Below are 17,932 nucleotides of genomic sequence, written 5' to 3'. Positions count from 1 at the left end.
TACACAAACTTTTTTTTGGTGCAAGGATAGATCTAAGAAAATCTTAAACTGGGTCGGTTGGCTTCAAAACCCCCAACTTGCTATTTCTGCTTAATGTTTTGTTTGCTTGGCTAGTTTATTGCTAGTCAGTTTTGGTTAATAAAATTGAGCCCTTCAAACAAAAAAGATATGATTGGTCCTCATTCAAATAGATATAAGATTATGTCCATACCCATACAACATTAACAAATTGGTCAACTTATTCCGATAATTGTATTCAAGTTTTATATCGAGAAACCTATATTGAAATAATATGAGAATGATTGATAAATGTTTCAAGTTCGCCTCATATTAAAACAAACGTCATAAGATGACAATCCATTTTACATTACAAGTTCTTGTAAGAACATCATATTATTATATAGAGAGCTAGCAAATAACTAGCAAAAAGAAACAAATTACAAAGAGATTCATGTTGGGAGTTTTGCAACCATAAAGTCCAAACTACATTACTTAGTAAAGACCACCGTATTTTGACACGTCCGCAACACCCCGAGTCATGGCAATGGCCTCCAAAGCTATCTTATTCGCTACTACCAAAGACACATTATCCACCTTGAACCCAATGAATGATTGATCTATTTTAACTTTGAACATCAAGGGGGTGTTTGTTTTTTATTTTTCAAGTTTTTTATTATTTTTTTAAACTTATTTTTTGGGCTTATAAAAAATTAATGTTTAGGTAAGCTTATTTTTACCAAAAAATAAGTCAATTTCCATAAACAAAGTAAAAATATTTTTTCTTTTCAAATAATTAACTTATTTATCTATATTTATCTATTTACCCTCGATCTTAAATAAATTTTCTTTTCCTAACATTATATTATTCTTTTTGTTAGTCATTTTAAAAAAATAAGCTAATCCAAACATTTTTTTATCTTATAAGTTTATAAGTTCTTTAAGTTTTTAAGCTAATAAACTAATAAAAAAGCTTACAAAGACACCCCTAAAAATCAAACTTAATTAGCGATTTCACATGTAATAGTAAGTGATCGACATCTTTCACTTCTTTATCAAAACTGGACACGAGTAGGAGTATCAACCATTCCAGTCCCAAATTTAGTCTTTTAGAAATCCTATTAAGCATCACCCTCCATACTGAGAATTTATTTTTACAGAATTTATTTTTACAGGGACAAACATATTCAAACATTACAAGTTAATATTTATGAGTGAAACGTTTTATGATGCACATATTGAAATTTGCTATATGATTATTGTGATTTGAATTACGATATCCAATATCAATGTTTAGATTAACAATTTATACTTTTGATTTTCTCAAACTAGCTTTAAGGTGAAATAAATAAGCATCATATCAACTCTTTTAATAATAATAATCAAATAGTAAAATAGATTTTCCTAATTTACCATTTTTTATAAATTTACAAGGTCCCTACACTTGATTATTCGATCTCTTATCAAAATAAATTATGGTTATTTTTTTGTAATTGTTAGTTATCTAAATACCATATAAACATTGATAATATGATATATATAATGTTATTCGCTCTTTTTATTTTTGGAAGAATGTGAAAATAAAAATCTAAACATTTTTTAATACTTAAAGAGAAAATTAGAATGACCCATGAACTTACCCACTCCACCCTTTTACCCACCACATTACCCACCATTTTACCCCACCATTCTGACACTTATAAATACTAGACCCAATCGACCTTCAACTTCCATCCTCCATCCAACAATGGCTTCCTCCACGATTAACACCCTCCTCCTACTCCTCCACCTCTTCTCCGGCGTCGCATTCTCCGCCTCCACCGGCATGATCGGTGTCAACTACGGCCGCATTGCTGATAACCTCCCTGATCCAACCAAAGTCGTTCAACTACTCAAATCCAACGCCATCGACCATATCAAGCTCTACGACACCGACTCCACCGTCCTCAAAGCACTCTCCGGTTCCAACATCGCCGTCACCGTCGCCCTTCCCAATCAACTCCTCTCCTCCGCCGCCGCTAACCAAGCCTTCACTGACAATTGGGTCCAATCCAATATCCTTCCGTACCACCCTGCCACCATCATCGAAGCAATCGCCGTCGGTAATGAAGTATTCGTTGATCCAAACAACACCACCGATTTCCTTGTTCCCGCCATGGAAAACGTTTACGCTTCGCTTCTGAAAAACAAAATTTCCATCAACGTGTCTTCTCCGATTGCTCTCAGCGCTTTAGCCACCTCTTACCCTTCTTCTTCAGGTTCATTCAAACCGGATCTAATAGAACCGGTGATCAAACCAATGCTTAGCTTCCTCAAAAAAACCGGATCGTATCTCATGGTGAACGCCTACCCGTTTTTCGCATATGGAGCAAACACCGATACGATTTCATTAGATTACGCTTTGTTACGTGACAACAATGGCGTGAAGGATCCAAAAACCGGAATCACTTACAAAACGCTTCTTGAAGCACAACTCGATGCAGTGTACGCCGCCATGGATGCATTACAATTCACCGATGTGAAAATGGTTGTTTCAGAAACTGGTTGGCCTTCAAAAGGAGATTCTAACGAACCTGGCGCCGGAGAAGACAATGCTGCTCAATACAACGGTAACCTGGTCCGAAGAGTACTCACCGGCGGTGGAACTCCGTTGAGACCAAACGATCCTCTCGTTGTTTACCTGTTTGCTCTTTTCAACGAAGATCAAAAATCCGGCCCTACTTCCGAACGGAATTACGGTTTATTTTATCCGAATGAGGAAAAAGTGTATAATGTGCCGTTGAGCAGGCAAGCTTTGGCGGATTTGCCGTCGGCGGCGGCGAGTAATGGTAGCAAGTCACAGGTTCCGGTGGCGGAGGCTCCGGCGCCTAGCTCCGGCGATGTATCGGCGGCGAATACAGTAGGGCAGACGTGGTGTGTGGCGAACGGGAATGTCGGGGATGAGAAGTTACAAGCTGCGTTAGATTATGCTTGTGGGGAAGGTGGTGCTGATTGCCGTCCGATTCAGTCTGGTGCCACGTGTTATAATCCTAGCACACTTGAAGCTCATGCTTCATATGCGTTCAACAGCTATTACCAAAAGCAGACACGTGTGAGTGGATCGTGCGATTTTGGGGGTGCGGCGTACGTGGTCTCTCAACCTCCTCGTATGTATCCTAGATTCTCTCTTTATCTTGTATTACTTGATTTAATTTTAGAATTTTATAAATATTTAAGGTTACAAAATCTCATTATTAACATAATAATTAGTAAAATAATTTAGGTTTTACATATTTTAGTTTAACAAGAATATATTTTTTACAGGATTCGGCAGCTGCAAATTTCCTACGGGATATTAGGAGGAAAATTATGAGCGTTGATGCCTTGATGGTGTCGTTTAGTTGGTTATTAACTTATTATTTATGTTTTGGAGGCATTTCGTTTTATTATTTAAATATTTATTTATTATTGTTTATTTAGAGAAAATGGTAGTTAGGTTTGGTTGCTTGTTTTGGTTATGACTTTTAATATATGTTCCTTGTTATCTTGTGTTATATCATATAATTTTTTTTTCTTTCTAATACGTAATTACTTATACATATGCGAGTTACGTAAAATTGTGTTATAATCATAGTTTTAATGAATAAACGAGATCGACTTAATAATTAAAGATTGATTATCGACTTAAATTCATTGCTTAGAGTTGGCAATAGTTGGGAGTGCACTAGACAAATTAAGAAGGTTTGTCTTGACAATCTAGCCCGATGTCTATGCACGAAAAAAGAATAATAATAATAATAATAATAGTTGGATATTTCTAGTATGATAGTTTTCTTTTTTCTTTTTTGGAATCGACAAGTATTTTGGAATCGACAAATAACATATTAGAAAATCTAGGGGATTTTTTAACATGTGTTTAAGGGCACATATAAGAAGTATTAATTAATCACAATTATTATCATAATTAAATGTTAAACACATTAATTATAAGAAATATTACCATAATTAAATATAAAATTCATTAATAATCTCCATAATTAATGCATTTCACATTTAATTATGATAATAATTATGATTAATTAATATTTCTTATATGTGGACTTAGAACACATATTAGAAAATCACTTTATAAAGAGATCATAATTAGCAAGTAGCTAGAAAGGCAAAGGGGAAACAACATTAGAGTTCTAAACAGGAAAATAAAATGCACCACCTAATTAAAGGGGCGAATACACCAATCTACCGAATTACACATATATGGGACTCATGCTTGATCCATACATATACCACCTAGCAATATGATAGCTTTTGTTGAGATTTTTAGAAGGATTGTTTTATGCACGTTATTTTTATGTTCCTTCTCAAAGATGGGTACTCAATAACTTTAAAAGTGGGTTACGTAATATTATGTTATCATGATGGGTTTTAAATTTTAATGGATAATAAGAACAACTAATAATAAATTGACTCAATAACTATAGATTAATTATCATCTTAGTAACGATTGAAGAGTCGTGAATCTTAAATTCACTGCTTAGATGTCAACAGCGGTTGGTGGGTGCACAGAGAAGGTTTGCCCTAACAATTGGATCATTGTTCTAATTTTATAGTTTTTTGTTGACGTTTTTAAATGATTCATTCTCGGACGTTATTGTATATTTGTATGCGTTTAGTATTTAAAAATGGTTACTTGAAAACAACGTGCAACCATTGTTGCCCCACCACTTGTGCATTAAGCAAAATAGTTTTATGGATTTAGTGATTTATTGTTTTGGATCTACACTCTAAATAAGGGGTATGGTGATTTATTGTTATCAAAAGGGTGAAATTCTTGATCGTGTGTCCCCAACAATCGGTCATAACCACTACTACCAACATAAAAGAGGTAAACCATGATGTTATTATCAGAAAATAAAAATAAAAATAAAAAATGCTAGATGAGTTTGACCCTAAGATAATATTAGGTTCTATTGGACATAGCATATCTAAACGACTATCTTAATAATCCAAACATATTCCAAAGAGATATCAAACACTTTGTCTCGTAAATAAGTATAAAATCAAACAACAAAATCTCATAACAAACTAGGACACAGAAATATGATAACTATTTCTAATATTGAGAAAAACAAATATCAAGATATAGCTAATGTAAATGACAAAGTAACGATACATGAGAAATTAACGTGGTTCCACCATTAGGGAGATGGTTTACATCCACAAGAAGAAACAAATGACATGTAGTATTAAGCAATAATCAAACTGGCGTTACAAATCACTTACAAGTGACCAAAATAAAAAAAACAAAAGTTTTTGTCTTCAAAAAATCGCTAGAAAGAAATTAGGAAAAACTAGTCATAAAATGATTATTTAAAGAAAACTCATTGGGAGAAAAAATGACTACTTAGCCACTACTTTGGGTGATCATACAAAGTGGCCATTTCAGTAAAAGAATTGACATTTCAATCAAAAATCACAACTTCAAGTGGCGACCAGGTGGCTATGGCCATAAAGTGATGAATATGGTTTGATTCACAAAACTCAAGCAATTGATACTTGAAGTAGCAAACAAGTGGCCAACATGTGGCGGTTTTGAATTGTTCAAAATTCTTCTGATGATTTCCTAAAATCTTGAACAATTTTGCATATGAATTATTGCAGTATGAACAACACTCCACCTTGATACCACTGCACCCACAAACCCGAAGAATAAATAACAGAATTTTTGTCGACTCTCACATGATTGTGTATAGATAATGAGTGTATCAGAAAACTACAAATGATACAAAAGTACACACAACCTAAAAGAATAAGGAAATCCAAAGTAACCTCAAAAGTAATCCCCACACATTTGAATAAGCTCATTTCCAAAATTCAAATGTCACCCCGAGCTTCCACATGGCCATCCCTTAAAGAAAACTTGCATTATATCCCAAACTAGTCAAACCCAAATAAATAACATATATAATGAAACTAAGTTGTTTAATCTCAAACCAAGCATGAATGTGCAACAAAACGTGTATCGTTCGAATTCCTTTCAAACCGAATTTCTTTTGAAAAAATTGCCCAATAGCCAAATACCTCTCTTTACCAAATTCCTTATAGTCAAATGTTAGAGTGTATCAATCAATGTCGATATGTTAATAGGAATTAAGGTACAAATCAATTAAATATAACAGTTTGAGTACTTCAACTTAATATTAGATGAAAGGTTACAAAGAAATCTCAGGAAACTTTGATACGGATACGAGAATGCAAAAGACTTTGTTCCTAAGCATCACATACACACGTCTCCATGAAGTAACAACATGAACAATGCTCTAATATGCTCCACGTTAATCCCAAAACTTCTCTATATAGTACACATAGAAATTGGAAGGCGAAAAACGAACAAGCATCCAAAATCCAGACAACTTCTCTAAACAAATGAATAATGGGATCACAAGATCTCCAAGCACTCCTTAAAAGTAAAACCTATGAATAAGAAAAATCATCCTCCTTGCTAAACAAGTAAATCCACCGATAACACATGAATCCAACTTTTTTATGTCAAGTATGGAGTTAAAAGTAGACACCAAATATGCACAAATCTAAAATGATAGAATTTAACCTACCAGAAGCAATATCATAGTTTGCCGAACAAGAACTTATCCCATAATAAGCAGCAACTAACAATCCAAGGGCTATGGATCCTAAATGTGTTGTGATGAAAAAATAACAAAAAATATCTCCATTAAGAAAGATAAGAGGAACTCCATATCCTAAATATTTCTTGTTACAATATAAATTAGGTTCAAGAAATACAAATAAACCTCAATCAACTAATAACTGATCTAACTTCATCACCAACATAATCAAAACGTTGAAAGAAATACCCAAATATAAATAACATGCACCAAATGGACTTTTGTCCCCAAAATTATACAAATGAACTTCTAGACAAGCCATGCAAAATATATTCGAAGAAAAAATGACAACCAAGGAAACAATGAAACAAAATACACAGAAAAAGTTTTCAGTCGATACAAAGACACCCAACTACAAAACCCAAAGTACACAAACAATTGTCGATCAGCCAAACGTTTTCCATTGAAAATACAAGGATTTTAATGCTATAACGGTACCTGAAACATCAGGTGTTCAAAAGTACCTAGAAGTGCACCCAAAAACTACATAATAATCGGAAACAATCAATTTATCCTTGCTCAAAACTTTATTGCATAGCTCCAAACAATCCTTAACCAAATAGACCAATTCCTCACAAAAATATAAATCCTCTTCGATGAAGTTCCCTTAGTGAGATCCTATAAATTCAAAAGATCATGAGTTTTGTGTTTTATCCCTGATTCAAAGCCACTTAATAACCCATTCAACATACAAGCCTTAACTACAACCAATATCAAGGGAATGATCAATAAATACACGCATATGCATCTTCAAATACTCACTGAAGTCGCCAATCTTCACATCAAATAATGTAATGGTTATGTGACATCCCTTATTTTTCCAGAACCAATTAAAACATTTTCTTTACGCTTCATAAAATTGAGACGCATAAATTCCCATTTAAACAAAAACATTTTTTTGAGGTAACAAAAGATATTTCATTTATTTAAACCTTTGAGGATGCAATCGTTCATATCCAAACATACATTACAATGTAAATATTAAAAGGTCCTGAAACTACTTATTACAGACATATCTCTTTATTTTATTCAACATCCTAACTAGACTTCGATAGCCTTACATCCGCTACCTGTGATGCATTGTAACACCAGTAGATTCGGGCTAGTCAACTAAGATATAATAAGCGTTAAAAATAATTTATTTTTCATAGAAGATTATGTAGGATAAATAATCTTAACCAAAATAATAGCTAGGGCAACAATTGTAACTTATTTAACATAATAAAGAAGAATTATATGAAAATTATGTGTTTAATTATTATTATAATTTAATAAAATAGGAAAAGTCAGTCGAATCGTCCGTAAGTCATAAAAAATAAGTGCGCCAAAACATATATATATATATATATATATATATATATATATATATATATATATATATATATATATATATAATTTATATAGAAAGTACACGTCTTCACGATCCTGAAAATATAAATTTCGTAGAAATCTAACTGCGTATGAATTAGATATGATTTTTATAAGATATAAAAGTCAGCCGCACACAACGAATGTATGACGTAAAAAGCTACGAAGAGAATGATTGTACGAAGAGAATGATTGCCTTTTAGCTAATGTCACCAAAATAAAAATTGTAGTACTCCTTAAAATAGGAATTTTGAGAAAAAGAATGACAAAAACGGAGTCCATACGAGAGTTATGATGTTAGCAAAATCATTTAATTTTATAAAAATATGGACGAAAAGTAAAGTCAAAATTAGCCGACGGAGTCTAAGCGAAAGTTGTAGATCTCGTCGATAGCTAAGCGTGGATATAAAGAACGTCAAAAGGAAGTTCGTATGAACGAGTTTGAATTTATAATAGCATATTTACGTATTAAAATAAAGTATAAATTATATATACACACACACACACACATATATATATATATATATATATATATATATATATATATATATATATATCATTAGAAATGTATCGACGATGTAGTCGTTATAAGACTAGTGTTGAGTACTTTCGACATTATATAGTTTAGTACAAAAATCGTTAAATCTATTTAAAATACTATTATAAAGGAGTGTTTAGTCATTTAAGTAACTATAAAGAGTGGTTTTTGAAAATTCAATTACTATAAATAAAAGGTTCTAGGCTCTCTTGCACCATTCTCTTGATTCAAGAGTTTTTATCTCCTTATCTCTCGATCATTTCGGTCCCTCGTGATTCGACTTCTCTTTCTGTAGTTTTAGTATAGTAAGGTGAGCGTTGAAGCGCTACAAGAATCTTTTTAGAAAGATTCAACGATGAAGTTCTGCCCGCGCAGAGCGGGGTTCCTCGCTAAACCCCCTTGTAAGTGAGTTATGCTTACCCTAATTTAAGTATAACTAATGTTTAAGTTCATTATCATTATTATGAACCTATAAACAATATATGTGCTAAGTATTATAAAGTATACAAAGTGTTATTATAATACCTTTTAATTGCTGGCGGTATAAGGAATCTGGTTTGAAGGGCCGCATAGGGTTATTGGATTTCAGAACAACTTAAATGTCAAAATGGTCCTGCCCTCCGGTGTTTCATGTTTGGCCCCTGTCTGTGCATAGTAGTTGAAAAGTATTGTTTAACACTTATATAATACTAAGAAAAACAATATTGCTCGTAGACCTCGAGTTAATAATAAATCTAGACTAATAATTAGTCACAATAAATATTAGACTAAAATCTAGTGATAATGATACTAGGTTTCGTCGAAGGAAAATAAAATTGTTAGAAGCGAACCGCTGCCCGAGTTTGGAGTCATCACTTTAACAAGTGAGTGCATAGTTACTTTCATCTTACACATAAATATAAAGTATTTAATATTAATACATGCTATATGTTCTTATTATTGGTCTTCTTGATATCAACGATAAATGAACGCTTTATACATGTTTTACGTGATTTAAACTGTATATGTATTTTTATACCTATAAATATATTGGGTAAAGATGGGTAGATGAGTGATGAGAGATAGGTGCTGATAACTAAATGATGATAGATATGCAAAGATGAATAAGGGGGATGAGATAAGAGATGATTATGAGATGCCATAACCTTAACCTGCGATGTTGTGATGTAGTCATCTACCAGGGTAAAGATGGTGGCCACTAACTAAACTAAACAAGTCATGTGGAAACACCAACAGACTCATAACCTGTAGGTGATGAATTACGAGTTCAGGCGAAGTAGTAACTAGGTATTCATGTGATGATACTCTAACCCTTACTGGACATGTATTAGAGGACTAATCTGTGATAACCGTCAATTTTTGGTCAAGTCAAAGTCAACTAAAGTCAACAAATCAAACCAGTCAACAAGTCAAACCAATCAACTCAATTAGCCCTTGTGCTAGGGTTTGCGCTATGTTATTTTCCGTACAACTCGTTATTCTAATGAGAAATCATCAATTGAAAAGTTTGTATATCTAGATTTCATTAACCTAAAACGGTGTTAAGTAATGAACCAAACCGATAAAACAATGTTGCATACTCATCGGGAGTGTGTGAGATCCTTAAACATAGCTTAACGGGGTTTACAGACCTTGCGATACGAAGCCGGACACTCACAAATGTCACACACGAAACCTCTCTCAATCGTTTTCACTCTATCTCTCTTTATCTGAAATCTCTCCCAAATCTCTCTCAAAAGTTCCTTAAAGTTTTTATAGTCTCTCGGGCGATTCCGACCCTTAACCGGGCCAAAAACGGGGTTAGAACGGGTAACATACCCTAAAAGACCCGAAACCCCTCTATTGGGCCGAAGCCTCTTAGAGCCGAAGGTCCAAGAAGGGACCGAACCCTGCTGAGCCGAAACCCCTACTAAGGACCCTTCGGGTCCAAACCTCGCATAGGCCGAACCCAACCTTCGCCTTCGCCTCCTACCCCTTTCGCTCCATTTCTCCTTCGGCCCAGCAGCAGAAGGGACCTAACCTCGGCCAGGACCGAGAGGTCTCGCAGGAAACCCATTTCTTCCCGATTTTCGATTCCGACTTCGTTTTCATCGTTTTAACGCGGGATTTTCACCCGAAACTTTATGTTAACATTTAGGGACCCATATCTTCTAATTACCCATGTTTTTGGGGGGATAAAGCTTATCCAAGAAGAGTGGGTGAAGTACAAAGGTTGAGTGTTGACTTTGCTTTACCTTATGACACAAGCAACCACTCCCATACCCACTCCATGTCACTATTCACCATCAGCCCATACCTAGTTATTTCATGGTACTTTTCCCACCATTTTCAGCCACACACTTGGTCAAGGGTTAGAAAACCCTCCTCTCTCCTCACATTTCTTCCATTTCCTCTCATTCTTCCATCAAGATCAAACTTCATTTTCTCTCTCTAAAATTCGAGATTCAAGGCCATTCTCCAAGCTTTTCTTCTACTTTTGGTAAGTATTAACATCCTCCATATGATTATTTCACTTCCTTTTACTCAAATCATGGATAGCTTACACAAACTCCATCATATTTGTGTTAGATCTTCGAATCTTCAAGCAATCTCCCAAAGTGTTCTTGAGTTGAACACTTCTTTTCTCCATCATCCATCTACTAAAATCACTCAAGGTGAGTTCATACCCCTATATTTTCATGTTTTCTTAAGTTTTAAGGGGGGGGGGGGGGGATACAAGATAAAACACCAAGAACACAACTAAATTCTTTTGAAAACTTTCATCAGAAAAGTTGGACACCATTCACGGACTGTTTTGGTCAATTTAAACATTTTTCTTTTCAAAATTGTATTAGATGAAAATAGTTCAGGTTTATACCTTTAAAATGACTACTTGCACATCTCCATACGGTTTTTCTACAATTTATGGTGATTTTTACAAAACCGCCTATCATTTCAAGAACCAATCCGGACCAGTCTGTGTTTATGGACGTTTTCACCTAAGTTGGAGGTCACTAAAAATCATGGAAAAATATATGAACAAACTAGACTCATTTTCCAAACTCCCAGAATTTCCAAATTCTGATTTGGATATGTTAAGAAGTTTTTATAAATGTTCTAATAACAGTGATCGAAACTATTAATAACAGAAAAATGCTAACAATTTCTTATCACCTTGTAACATGTTGAGCAAGGTGTATATCTTTATGTGAATGTGTGTTATAGCAAATAAATGACATTTTGTCTTAGTATATAAACATGCATCAGTTAATAAATGGATTTTAACATATATATATATATATATATATATATATATATATATATATATATATATATATACATATGAGATATAAAGGATAACACAATTGTTATAATCAAAGTACATCCATTTTACTCAAACAATTGAATAAACTACATTGGATATAGTCTACGTACATTACCATTACTACCCTTGTTTTTGATAAACTATAATAGGTATGGTTTATGTTTCTATTAACACAACAAACACTTTTCGGAAGTTTTATTCCCACATAAAAAGGGTTTTTACACTCACGCACACCACACGTAAACTTGTTAACTTAAATTGTGAGATATCCTTCTCAGTACTCCTAGAGTACGGGTTAAAATTCCTGGTAGTTATAACTAGAGTCTCTTGTAGGGAGAACGTGATAGTTGTGTATAGATCTATATTGGGTTTGACACCCCACACCTTGCTTCTAGCTACAGTGGGACCTGCAGGTCTACGGGTGACAAATGTCATATCAGTTTTCAACGCCTGAGAAACGTCGTGGCAGGTTCATTCAGTCATAGTATGGTTATAACGCTCACATAGGGAGTTAGAAACACATAAAGTTTATGGGGATTTTTATAAATCAAAAGGGGTTTTATGTTGATTTAAAATCACTTTTTATATCAATAATTTATAGATATTATGGTATACTTTCGGTCTTGGTATTTAAGACTACACATCATTCATTACGGGGTTTTTTCTCAAATTAGAAAGGGTTTTACGCCAATTTAAAACCAATTTATATCTTTAAGTATGACAAATACTTGTTCATTCTCGGTCCTGGTATTTAGGACTACATAACTTTTATAAGGAAAATATTGGATTTTTCTTGGTAACATACAACTCATTAAAAAGATCGATTTTCAAACTCTTACTATCAAAAGCTTATGAAATCACCAACTTAATTGTTGACACTTTTTCAAAACTACTTGTATTCTCAGGAATTCAGTGAAACAGGAAATCAACAGCGTCTTGAGGATGGGACGAATAATCGTCAAACAGTTCATTTTGTCATCATAATGTAATTGATTTGAATCATGTAAACACATATTTTGGTGTAACTTTTTCAATTATATTTATGATTGGTTGTATTTACTTTGAGCACTATTATACTCGTTGTTGTGATACTATACATGAAGTCCGCCACCCCCGGACGTTTCCGCCATCCTTGGTTTGGGGGTGTGACATAATCCCCGAATTAATACTGTCTATGCGATGTAGGTGATGATCCTTAGGAAAAGTCCTTAGGAACAAACATATAAGGAAATGCGATGTAAGGTGATGAGAGGTAAATACTATGTTGGAGATGAACCTTAGGGTAAATCTTTAAGGAAGAATAAATAAAGATAATGGGGATGGGTAATCGGGTTAATTGTTTGAAATAAAGTATGTGAAGCAACAAATTAACTATATTATTGTGGGTTGAAAACTATATGTATTCACCAGGTTTCCGAACCTAACCCACTCAGTTTATTTGTGTCACAGGTATCGATACGAAGCTACATTACACTGAGAGATTAACGGAGATGTAAATCATTAATGTAAATGAATGTAAGGTCTATTTATGCTTATGTTTCTATATTGACGATGCCATCCCAATTTTTTAGTATAAACAAAATACATTTCTTCAGAAATGCTTTGATAATATCATTATCATGTTTTCTAGGAACAAATTCTGCAATATTATTCTTTAAAAAATGATACTCTGATTTTAATATAAGCATAAATACAATTTTTTACAATGACCGTGAATTTGGGGATATCACAGTTGGTATCATGAGTACTTAATGGAGATTTAAGTATTGGAAAACTCATACTTAGAGATTACTTCATGGATTTAATGTGTATCACCCGGTTCCTGGTACGTATTTTAATTCAAATAATTTCATATTTTACTCCGCGACTCGGCGAGTTGGAGGCCCAACTTGTTGAGTAGACTCGACATTATGTAGGGATTTTAGTGATCTACTCGACAAGTCAGAGGACTGATGTCACACCCCAAAACCAAGAACGACGGAAACGTTCTGGGGCGGAGGACGTCATGTATAATATCAACAACAATGTAAAGTAGTAAACAAGCAACAACATCATCCATTGCATTAATAATATAATTATTATACAAATATGTTATGTCAAATTTTGATAAACACTAAAGCATAAATCAAAATGAAAGATAAGTCTTGAACAAGCTCCATCTTCCTTTCTCCTTGCATCGGTACCTGTCTATGATGACCTGAGGATACAAGTAATTTTGAAAGCGAGTATCAGCTTTGAAGCTGGTGAGATCATAAGTATTTAGTGTCTTAATTTGTATGTAAAAATTTGTAAGTATATGTATTGTAAGTATTGAAAGTGTATATGAACTGTAAGTGTTTGAAAAACCCTAGAATCCATATGATTCCTACTAGTATATGAAGGTGTCTTCTACCAAGACCTAACTGTTCTGAATGTAGTCTTAGTACTACCCTTTGGTACCAGCGTAACTAACGATGTTAACTGATGACATCCGTAGATGTACATTTACCTCTGTTGCTAACAACTGGGTATAGGAATATTCAGTCCCTTAAAGTATACCTGTAATGGTATCAACCGTTGACATCCGTGGATGTGCTTTTACCTCTGTAGCTAACAGAGATTCTAGGAATGGTCAATCCCGCAACGTATCCTTTGGTACTAGGATATTAAATCCAATCTATCTCGTCGATTATGTGATTGTATCACAAGGTAAAGATATGAATGAGGATTTGATAACAGAGTCGATACATATAAAATGTAATAGGACTCCTCCTGTAATATCTATGTAAAAGTACTCATATAAGTGTGATCATGTAATTGTATAGTAGAGTCCTGTAATGTTCTACGTGTGCTAGCTGTAATGTATATTCTCTCTATCTAGCAAGTATAGTAATGTACTGTAATGTTCTACATGTGCTAGCTGTAATGTATGTTCTCTCTATCTAGAAAGTATAGTAATGTACTGTAGTGTTCTACGTGTGCTAGCTGTAATGTGAGTTCTCTCTATCTAGCAAGTATAGTAATGTACTGTAATGTTCTAGAAAGTATTGACTCATGAATGAACTGACTCATTTTATGATATCGTGTTCTAGTAATAGTTCTAGTATCTTCCTAAACTACCCGTATGGTAGTTTACTAGTAGTCTAACTGGTACGTATGGACATTGATGTATATCCTTGCTACCGAAGGGCATGGGATGAACTGGAAGGACCTTTTATGACTATATATGTACACATGATATATAACTAATATTTAAACGACTTTCGTACGGGTACCCAATGTCCCACCAGACCACATCTCAAGCACGAAAAGGAAATAGGGTAGATAGCCTTCCTAAGTCTTTTAAACATTTCTTATATAACTATACATATAGAGGCATGCAATTTATAATATAAAAGCATAAATAAGTTTTGTAAGACATTTGAAACTTAAATATTATTTTAAGAAATGATTGACTTGATGTCAATCTATAAAACAATTTGAAGGCATAAGTTTGATAAAACAGTTTAAGTATAAGGAAACATTTGTTTGAAACACAGTTGTAAATAAGTTTGAAAGGTAATGTACAGAGTAAGATGTACAGTGTAATAAGTAGTTTAAAACATATAAAATGTTTATAAAAATCATTTGAAGGAAACCGTTTGGTAAAACGGCTAATGAGTAGCCAAATCTTTTGAATGCTGTATATTAATCACATGTGATTGATATAATAACTAGCGTAATTCTACTTATTAATCGCATGTGATTGATATAATAACTTGCATGATTCTACTTGTATCCCCCCATAAAACATTTAAGATAGTTTAAAACATTAGTTAAGGGGTATGAACTCACCTGCAGTAAGTGACTGGAATTGAACGGACTGTTATCGTACGGAAGGATCGGACAAGTGCTTGGTGTCAAGTGAAGACTTAGACACACACAATGATCCTAATTACATATGAAAACATATGTATATAAATAATTAGTGATTAAAACACTAATTATACAAGTAATAACATTTAAGCGCGAGGAAAACACTTTTGATCAAGTGCTAGGAGGCTAATGGGTTGCAACAAAGGAGTGTAATGTCCCTAATGGAAGTTTATGGTCAAATGACCATATGTTTTGGAGTTTACAGCCCAGGGGAGTAAACTCCTGGCCGTAAACTCTCCTTTGGGTCCCTAATTGAAGCTTAGAATTACTACAACTCTAGTGGGAAATTGTTTCAAGGCTATACAAGTGTTTGGGTACCATATGAACTCCTTTGGGGAGTTACGGCCCAGAGACCACATTCCCTTGGAGTTTACGGTCGTAAACTCCCTTGGGAGGTTTTTTATGGTGTTTTCAAGTCTCAAACATTTCTAGGAACTAAACTAGGCTTTTGTACTTGGCTTTAGAAGAGTTTATGGCACCATTTGGCACCATTTTATGGAGTTTACGGCCTTAGAACCTTTTGGGCCGTAAACTCCCTCACTCTTGGTGTTCTAAGTGTTTTAACTAGTCCAAAACTCATTTAGGTACATGCCCAAATTGTCTCTTGGCTTAAGGAAGGTGTTAGGGTGTCCTTTAACCCCTTTATAGGAGTTTACGGCCCAAGAACTACTCTTGGCCGTAAACTCTTCAACACTTGTGCTTTCTTATGTTTTCTATGTTCTAAACACATTAGGGTACATGTCTATAATAAAGCCTAATCCTTTGGGGTGATTAGGGCACATTAAGCCCTTGGAATTGGTGTTTACGGTCCAAGAAACTCTTGGGCCGTAAACTCCTAAAGCTAGGTGTTCTTGATTGAGTTCTAGTCTCAAATGTACATACATATTATCCTTAACTAGTTGTCTAACAAGGAAATGGGACTAGGTGGCCTTTAAGCTTGATTTTGGAGTTTACTCCCCAAGAATGTTCTTGGGCGGTAAACTCCCGGATCTCATGTATTTGACATACAATCTATGTTAATAAGCATAAAACAAGCCTTATAACAAAACTAGAGAAGTGTACTCACAATTTGGGATGAAAACCCGAAGATCTGTGAGAGAGAATTTGGCTTTTCTCTAATTGGAATTCAACTAAGGAACCAATTTGGTTCAGAATTCTATTTATAGTCCTGAGATTTTTGGCAGAAAATATTTCTATTCTCGGAATGAATTCTAATGTCCTAGAGTATTGGAATTACAGTGTTGCACAAAACCCTAGTGCATCCACTCTCCTAATATCTCCTTAGATGTATAATCCTGAAAATTGCCAAACTTATACTCGAAATTTGAGTTTTCACTGTAACTGCTCTACTTCTATTGGCTTGGTGTGGTTTGTTCAAAATGGAAATTTCGGGTTGTCACAACTGACTCGACGAGTAGAAGTTGTCTGGATGAAACCCCAATATTTAGGGTTTACACCATATTTAAACAGCTTTCCTTGCCTCAACCCAGCCTCCATCGTCCCTTCCAACCTAGAGAAATCCTAACTCAAAACCCTAAGCCATTATTGAGTGTTCTTGAGCCTTTTAGTGCCTTTTGTGTGTATTTGAAGTTGGAAAAGAAGAAGGAAGCTTGGAAGTTCAAGTGGAGGCTAGTAGATCCAGAGGTTGTGCCCCATTTCCAGATTATTTGAGGTATAAAGCTGAAACGTTGGCTATTCATTGCTTAGATCTTGATTTGGGGCTATTTTCTACCTTTTTCTAAGCTTTAGAGAAGTTATAGTTAGGATTGTGTGTAAAAGTGGGTTTGTGCTTCAGATCTGGAACCATTGAGGGTTCCCATGGCATAAAGGTGCCAACTTTATGGCCATGGGAGACCCATGCTTCATATATACCTCTTTTATGGCTTTTTGAGCCAAAACCCCCCATGCATGGACGTCAAGATTGGAACTTTACATATAAAAGGGACCCAAGGAGGTCAGATCTATGATTTAGATGTATTAAGACCCACTGAAATCGACTGTATAGTTTTGGGCAAAGAGGGACTCGGCGAATCGGGTCGTGTTCCCTATCAGATCCTTTCTATTGATGGACCAGATACTAAGATAGAAGAACACTCAGTTGCCTAGGCTCATTAGGGACCTGGAAATCATGGGACTCGGCGAGTGGATGAAAAAACTCGACAAGTC

General features: G+C 34.4%; 1 protein-coding gene across 1 annotated transcript; it reads left to right on the top strand.

The window, feature by feature from the left end:
• Positions 1-1,718: 1,718 nt before the first annotated feature.
• Positions 1,719-3,530, top strand: LOC145074413 (glucan endo-1,3-beta-glucosidase 13-like). Its single transcript, XM_079020793.1, has 2 exons — positions 1,719-3,143; positions 3,301-3,530. Exons 1-2 carry the CDS (start codon positions 1,745-1,747, stop codon positions 3,333-3,335), a joined length of 1,434 nt encoding a protein of 477 aa, XP_078876919.1. The 5' UTR covers positions 1,719-1,744; the 3' UTR covers positions 3,336-3,530.
• The last annotated feature ends 14,402 nt before the right edge of the window (positions 3,531-17,932 follow it).

Source organism: Lactuca serriola, chromosome 9 (genome assembly GCF_051521515.1).
Source record: "Lactuca serriola cultivar US96UC23 chromosome 9, Lser_US96UC23_V15, whole genome shotgun sequence".
Classification (NCBI taxonomy): Eukaryota; Viridiplantae; Streptophyta; class Magnoliopsida; order Asterales; family Asteraceae; genus Lactuca; species Lactuca serriola.
The sequence above is the reverse complement of the archived record's forward strand: the minus strand, read 5'-3'. Positions and strand labels throughout refer to the sequence as shown.